At 41.5% G+C, this 7,665-nt stretch overlaps 1 protein-coding gene across 1 annotated transcript in view; it reads right to left on the minus strand.

Annotated features, from left to right (window-relative positions):
• The window catches only part of cxcr2 (chemokine (C-X-C motif) receptor 2), a 50,683-nt gene extending 43,441 nt beyond the window's left edge, over positions 1-7,242 (minus strand). Inside the window, exons 1-2 of the mRNA XM_010795724.1 lie at positions 7,218-7,242; positions 6,272-6,388 (exon numbers count right to left, since the gene is read on the minus strand). Coding sequence (XP_010794026.1) covers positions 6,272-6,388; positions 7,218-7,242 — 142 coding nt within the window. The remainder of the gene's footprint in view (positions 1-6,271; positions 6,389-7,217) is intronic.
• Positions 7,243-7,665: the final 423 nt, after the last annotated feature.

Consider the following 7,665-nt stretch of genomic DNA (forward strand, 5'->3'; position numbering starts at 1 on the left):
GACAACTAGTAAAAAAGAAAAATGCCTCTGCGCCTGTTTGGGACTATTTTGAGTTTACTCGTCGCCAGTGACTTCATCCAGCACAACGAGAGACAGAGGCACTTCTTTGGGAATGTTTAAGACGGGGTGAGTGAGTGTTGAAATTTTTTAATCCTATGCAACTGGTTGATGGTTTTGTAGTCGAGGTCGGACGGTTTTAAAAACGAAAGCATTTACGTGCTAAACATTCACGCGAGTAATCCAATGAATCAAATGGAAAATAAGGTTTTTAACACATGCACGGAATAATATTGCCAAACTAGTTAGTGAATATAGCAAACTTTATTCAATAAGTCAAGTATTTACTCCCGATCAAAACTGACGTGGAGCGGTGTTTTTTCACGAGATATATCGTGGAAACGTAACAGAATGAACTTCGTTATCGTTATATTAATCGTACCAAACCGAGTTAACTTCGATTACATAGATGTCCTAAGCAAATCGAACAAAGAAGTATCAACTTACGTGACTAACATTCAGCGAAACCATTCCGCAGTCGATTTATTTTGCCATTACATTATATGTCCTTCAAGTAAATTAACAACGTGATTAAATAAGATGTTTTATGTCATAATGTCTTATGTCACGTCCCATACTCTGTGTGTTGATCACGGTCTGTGAGGACCTAAACCGATTAGTAGGTACGGGAGGAACTCTCGGAATCGCCCTACAGTCAAAAACTTAAAGTGTAGGTGGGAGGAGTAGAGTTACTACATGATTACATAAAACTAAGGTCACGAACATTCACGTCGAGGAGTCCCCAACACACGGGTGTTTCCCCCGTCTACAGTCGAAAGGTGATAGACGGGATGTTAAACAAGCCTTTTGTTATAAATGAATTTCCGTCTTCAACGACAGACCCACGCAGCCTCCCACCCTGACCATTCCGTCTCACTACTCTTGAAGTAGTCAACAGCTCGTCCAACCTACGTTATTATCCTCCTACCTACATTTATACTTTTTACCTAACACCCTACTCTCTCCACTGACTTCTCCTTCTCTGACCCTTCTAACCTAAACCTTTCCTCACCCTGTAATTACTCGCAGGATTAGTTTCCTTTGATTATATAAAACCCCTTTATGAGTAGTTCAAACAGTTACTAAAAAATTCGGTTCATGGTTTTGTCAATGACCAAGGTCGAAAAAAATTCATAAATAAGACAAAATTTAGAAACATATAACCTAAGAACCTTAAATTATTCACCCTTTGAGACTTTTTTCAAGTGTAAAATGCCTTAGTTTGCTTCAAAATTTTGTTTATTCTCTGTATATATTACTTTTATTAGACAACTACGTAGGGAAATTAACCGTTGTCTAAAAAGGTAGAAGAGGGAGGGGGTGGGAAAGAAAAATTAAAGAAGAAAAAAAACATCTAAAGAAACTAGGACGCGATAGGAGGAACGAAACGCGGTCAACAAAAGTGAAGAAGGGAGTTACGACACTCTGTCTTAGGTTACACCGGTTAGAAATAAAACTCTTACAGGTTTAATTTGAATTGTTCTTGGTTTATCGGAGTAGTGGTCTATGTGTTAATAAGAGTAAAGTATAGTTGTTACTAATTACCCTTTGTTGTGTTTATGTGATACCCTCCCTGTGACGGGTTTCTAAACAATTATCACTGGACAGTCGCATATAACCTTATATATCACATCCTGGTATGGATATATTCCGTATAATTATGAAAAATAAAAAAGTTTTATGGGTTTGTCTAGTACGTAAAATCGGAAGGAGTAATCGAGTTAAATTGTGACAGAATAGTATCCGGACGTAAGACACTCTTGTCGTGGTAGATATCGGACCGTATACATGATTGTCGAGAGGTAGCGAAAGTTTGCCGTTACAGGCACCGACAAGAGGAGGACTACCACCTCAACCCAGGTTATCGGCGATCGCGGTGAAGACACTGCAGTACTTCCCAAGTTTAGACCTAGTCAGACAGTCTAGACAACGCGTAGACAAGGGGAAAAATTCTCTAAACCCATACTCACTTTTATCCTCCTCCCACACAAAAGACTTGTGAAACCATCAAGGGACCTTGTGGCACTGTGATAAGTACTTTGTTTCGCATGTTTCCGTAAAACGTACTATCAGTGGAATTCAATTTGAGACGTATCTTTCAAGAGCGCGTAAGCGACTAGGACGTAACTCTTAAATTTTCACTTTATTCACCCCCACACCTACGTAATCCGTACCCCGCCATAGTAAAAAAAGTATGGCAGTATGGAACCGACTGTAGTATGGCACCATATGCCATATACTGCCATAGTCCAGGGTTAATTCCCCATTAAGAGGGTTTAAAAAAAAAAAAAAAGAGTGAATAGTTGTCGGGGTGGTTTTATAAAAGGTGGTCGGCGGTGACTGCCATACTGAACCAGCTGAACTCACTCCACCGCAAGCCGCCGTTTATTACAAAGCTTGCCATATAATATACAAGCCACATTTTACGTCGGTCTCGGCCATCTGCGAGCGTTTCACGGCGCTGCACGCGCGTTCACCGTTTTGTTCCCGACGTATGTACTGTGTAACACGTTTACCGTGTAAACTCTAGCCTATGTCCTGCGCAAAACATCTACAGGCTGCAACAAAGGTATCATCGATTTCAATTGTTATATAGTAGTATGTANTTAACTAGGTAAAATAAGATATGAATGAACAACAAAAATAAAATAAGCTACATTTATTTGTTATTGGCTATGGTAGTTATTGGTTATGTTCACATACTTATTTGATTATTAAAATGTAAACCGATCTTTTTCATATGGACGTTTTAGAGTTGTGCCCCCTAGATCAGGTCTCTAGTAATTGTGTGCTCAAAGTGCACCAGATTGAAGCATTTTACATACCCCCGGACCCCCCTAAAGGATGTGACGTCCACCCCCCAATTCAAACATGTTCATACAATACTGAATACATTTGAAGCCATTTTTACATCTATTGCCTATGTCAATAAGTTTTTGCAGTGTATTTGTCTTTTGTAGACATTTTTCATTTATTCTTTACACATAAGATATCGCCTAAAATCTCACCTAGGGCAGCAAATTGTCTAGAACCGGCCCTGGTACTAGGCCTCAAGAGCCTTTCTTGTGCTGACACATAGAAACAAATTGGCGGGGCGCACTTCGCACGCACTAAAAAATTCCACGCGCTCCGCGCTCACATTATGCTGGGACCACGTGCTTTAGCACCGCTGCTATGACTCCATCCTAGGGGAAACACTGAGGAGCTCTGCTACTGTCTGCCTGTCAGCCTCCATACCGCCATCAAATGTCTTTTCTTCACCAATCAAGGGTTATGTTTAAATTGCTGTGATGAACAAGTTTAGATCCATCACTTGTAGACCAATTATCTTTTCTTTCGTCCCTTAGTCTAACATATCATTGATCTCACCAGGCATCTCTCAGTTTGTTTGATGTTTTTCTCATACTTGGTGAAAAATGCACCTGCCTCAAAAGGTGTCCATTTGTGGCTCTTTTAAAGCAAAAGTCCTTTATAAACCTGGTATTCACATGTGATCTATATCTGGATTCATTATCTGGATAATGCTATCTGATGGGAGTGACCTTTGAATGTGTGGGTAGGTTTTCTTTTCCTTAGGAATATGATACTGCTGTACAGAATGACGTTACACTCTGAGATAGTATCACGATACGAGCCTGATTAACCTCAAATGTGGTCTGGCTGAAACAATGTCATTTTCACACAAAATCAAAGTTATATTAGTTTTCATTAAGCTGATGCTTGTATCCAACGTAACTTGAAATCTACCAATCAACAATGATAAGCTAAGAAAAATAACCTGAATGTAATCGACTTTTTTTAAACAAACCACATATTTTGTACACAAGGCTTCTGAAGAGTTGTGTTTGAACAATTTGAGATATTCAGTTTAGCAAACTCTGACTTGATACTATCGTTCCTTTTTGGATCCATCGCCCTTTGGCAAGGGACTACAGTCAGACTTACTGTACTCTTTGATTTGACCAGGATATTCAGTTCTAATTCTCCTTTTCTAGGAATACCAAGCCAAAATAATTTTACCTAAACCAAAATCATATACTAAAGGTACAAGAATAAGTAAAGGTTGGGAAAATAAGAAGTCAAACAGCTCATAGAAGAGAAAATTGGACCATTTACAAATGTGTATTCCAAACATTGATCCGTACATCAGTTCAAAAATAAAAAAACCCAGCTCAGTGATGACCAGGTCTCTTCCTGTCAGCAGGAACTGAGGCTCATTGTTTAAGCTTCATTAATGCATCAGTTAACCTCCCTGATGCTTTCTCCCTCTCTCTCTCTCTTTCTACAACAGTTTATCTGCAGTCCATTTACTTATGTGGTTATCATTATGCCTCCTGCCCCTTTGCCCTCATTTACTTTTGTGTGTCTCCCCCTCTCTTTGTTCTCCCATTTGTTCTCCCCTTCACCTCTTTCTCTACCGACAATGCAACACCGGCAGGGCCTCTGTGAGTGGTAATCAGAGAAAATTACATTTATGTTGCAAACAAATAGCCCTTCTTGTCCTGCTGTATTCTGCACAAAGATGGAGATGGAAAAGTGGCTCCGGTGAAATCTGTGTGCTCCTGGCCTTGAAGAATGCACCTCCATTAAGGATTCAGGGGAGAGTTAGCCAACAGACAGCTGGGCCTAATGGCAAGGCTAGGCTAATGCGGAGCTAACACACACTACACACAGATAAGAGCTTATACAAACCCCAACAGACACCCTTTAATATCGCAGCCTATTGACTGATGGCGATGAGCATATGTTCAGCAAACATGGCAAACAGCAATCAGGAGAGTATGGATTAAACATCAGTAAGTCTAAGCTCATATAAGCACTGGCAGCTTAATAAGATTGATAAGGACCACACACAAATACACACACAGAAGAACTAGATAGGAATTGAGCTTGAAATGCTTTACTGAACTAAAAAGCCCTCCAAATCTCGTCTTTGATTGTCTGCACAACACTCAGCCGCTCATCTGTGTGATGCAGTTAATGCGGCTAATTGTCGACAGAGGGCTGCCGTCAGCGCTTGATGTTAAAGAATCAAACTGCCAGAAAAGCTAAACCAACACTCCGGCTGCTAATTGATAACAGCCACAGACAGGTAGTTGGGAGCATTGGGACTGAAGACAATGGGAAGAAAGCATCTCATCTCACACACTTACACAACACATAATGCTCTTTTCTGAGTAGACTGATACGGGTTGATGAGAAGCAAGAAGCACGGTCGGCTTGACCTATTAGCGTTGCCCTATTGATCCAAAAGCCAGTTGCCCTCAAGTTTAGACTTATACATTCAAGGTTCAAGGCTTTTATTGGTCATACATGCATAGCTACAGTGTAGTTATGACGATAACAATCTTATGTCACAGGCTCCTCCAACAGTGGAACACAATAAAACAGAAAAAAATAGTGCAAGTTAATAGTAAATACAAAAGGAAAAATGGTTAAAAAAAAAGTGAAATAGTGCAAGTGATTGGAATGATATATTAGATAAATAATGTCTAATAACATAACTTAGCTGTTTCTTGCTTTCCCTGGAGCTCATTAAACCAGTTCTCCCTGGCCTCTTTTTGGCTCTGTGTCAATGAATTGTAGTAATTTCAGACAATTTGATTTTGACCGTTTTATTTTGCCCTTCAAAACCAGCAATGTCCACTCAAGCCTTATCTTCATTGCATTGTCCAGCTCGACTCAACACACTTTGGGAGTTGGTCTTTTTCTCCATTTTATTTTTCACTGCGGATAGTAACCCTTCATTGTCCTTCTTTCCTAAGCAACCATGGATCAAATCATGGAATCAAATCTGGGTTGGAGGAATATACAAAATTGTGGTTGCTATTGACGGTACTGAAGTGGTACCAAAAAAGGTAGGTACTATCTACAACCTTTTAATGGAAACCCAAAAAAGACCAAGTCAAGGTTAGTGAAGCCACTTGAAAACATGCAGTGGAAATATAGCCTTTTCTGGCACTTAATGAAGCATTGCTCATCAACTGATTGAGATTCCAATGTGGCAAGTCCAATGCAATCAAGTGAGTGAGTGGTCCTTGAGTCGTGGTTGTCAAGTGTGTGCAATGTCATGTATTAAGAATGTTAGCAAATATTTCACTGAAATAATAATGAAGCTAGATTTTGACACAGGGCCACTCTTTGGACAGGAGCCCGAAAGACGGCAAAAATAACAAAACGTGTTTCACTCAAGAAGGGGGGGGAGGTAACTCACAGGGGACGGTGCGGAGGTAGAGGTTGTCCCGGATGATCTGCTGCAGCTCGTGGTCCACCGAGCCTTTCTGGAAGCGCAGGTTGAGGTAGTGGCGCAGGTCCTTGTCTATCACGCCCCCTGGAGGAATACAAGGAACAGGAATCAGTACTAGGAATCACACCTCCCCCCCATCTTCAAATCAATCATTCTGACATGGAAGGCTATATTTTTCCTCCCGGTAAATGATCAGAAATGGGTTTGTGTTTTCGTTCGTTATCCAGAAATAAGTAGCTTGGAGTCGGTTTACTGTGCAATTTGTGAACTTCAACAAAGCAGCGGAAGCTGAAAACACTGCAGCGAGAAATGACCCAGAAATCGCTGAGAAGCACAGCAAACAATTTGAATGTGCCAAATCCCCACAAACAAACACAGCCAGCACTAATGAATACACTCTGCCCTCTCTCATCCAGCATCTGTCAAGTGCAGCCACGGATTGGTGGAGGTGTTAATTGGAGCGCTGGCCAAACACGTGTGGAGAAATGTCTACATATAAATCAACCGCCGTCTCCCGCCCCCTCCCCCCCCCGGAGGCAGTTTTTACTTCCATTTTCCTCTCTCTCACCTGAGTCTCTCCCTCCCTCCCCCTTTCATCTCTCTCTCTCTCCCAGTTCTTTGAATGGACTTTAAACCAGTAAATCTCGCTGGCTCAGCAGGACAGAAGATAAAATAAATAAACGTTGCAGCGACAGAGAAAATGAAAGTAGGAGAGATGCAAGGCAAGGGCAAATCTCATGAGGGAGTAGAAAGGGGGCGCAAGCTAAAACAGGCATCATCGACAATCCCCCCCCCAACCAATACTCCATCTGTCTACTCTGCCACACTCTCATAAAATGACATATCTAATGGACGAAGGAGGGGGATGGATGAGAGGAGGGGGGGGACTGACGTTACTTAAGGGATTCCTCACGGTGCCGCTCCAAACCTCTCGTCATGCTTACTCCTCTACGTACGAGTAAAGAAGCAGAGAGGCAGACGGAGTGGGCGCACAGGCTGGAAAGACGTTCCTCTAACCTTCAGCATCCTCTCCATAACAGCAACTTGGCACCGTGCCACATATAAATTAGCCCCCCCCCCCTCTCCTCTTTCAGGAAGCAGTGGCTTCCAAGCATGATATGCAGGAAAGCATACATGTCTACAACACATGTGCAGAGACGCATCCGGACATTAACGCACGTTCAGTCGACTGCAAAAGACAAAAAGGTGGATGAATGATATAATGAGCGAATAATGAACAAATAACCTAGTTTGGAAGTTTTCGGTCATATTGGGGGGATTTATTATTTAGCACAATCTGGTTCTGTCGTTCTTTCTGGACACACACACACATACTAATCCATCAGAGCTGAACTAATTCA

This window comes from Notothenia coriiceps, unplaced genomic scaffold (genome assembly GCF_000735185.1).
Source record: "Notothenia coriiceps isolate Sejong01 unplaced genomic scaffold, NC01 NC01_scaffold00037246, whole genome shotgun sequence".
NCBI lineage: Eukaryota > Metazoa > Chordata > Actinopteri > Perciformes > Nototheniidae > Notothenia > Notothenia coriiceps.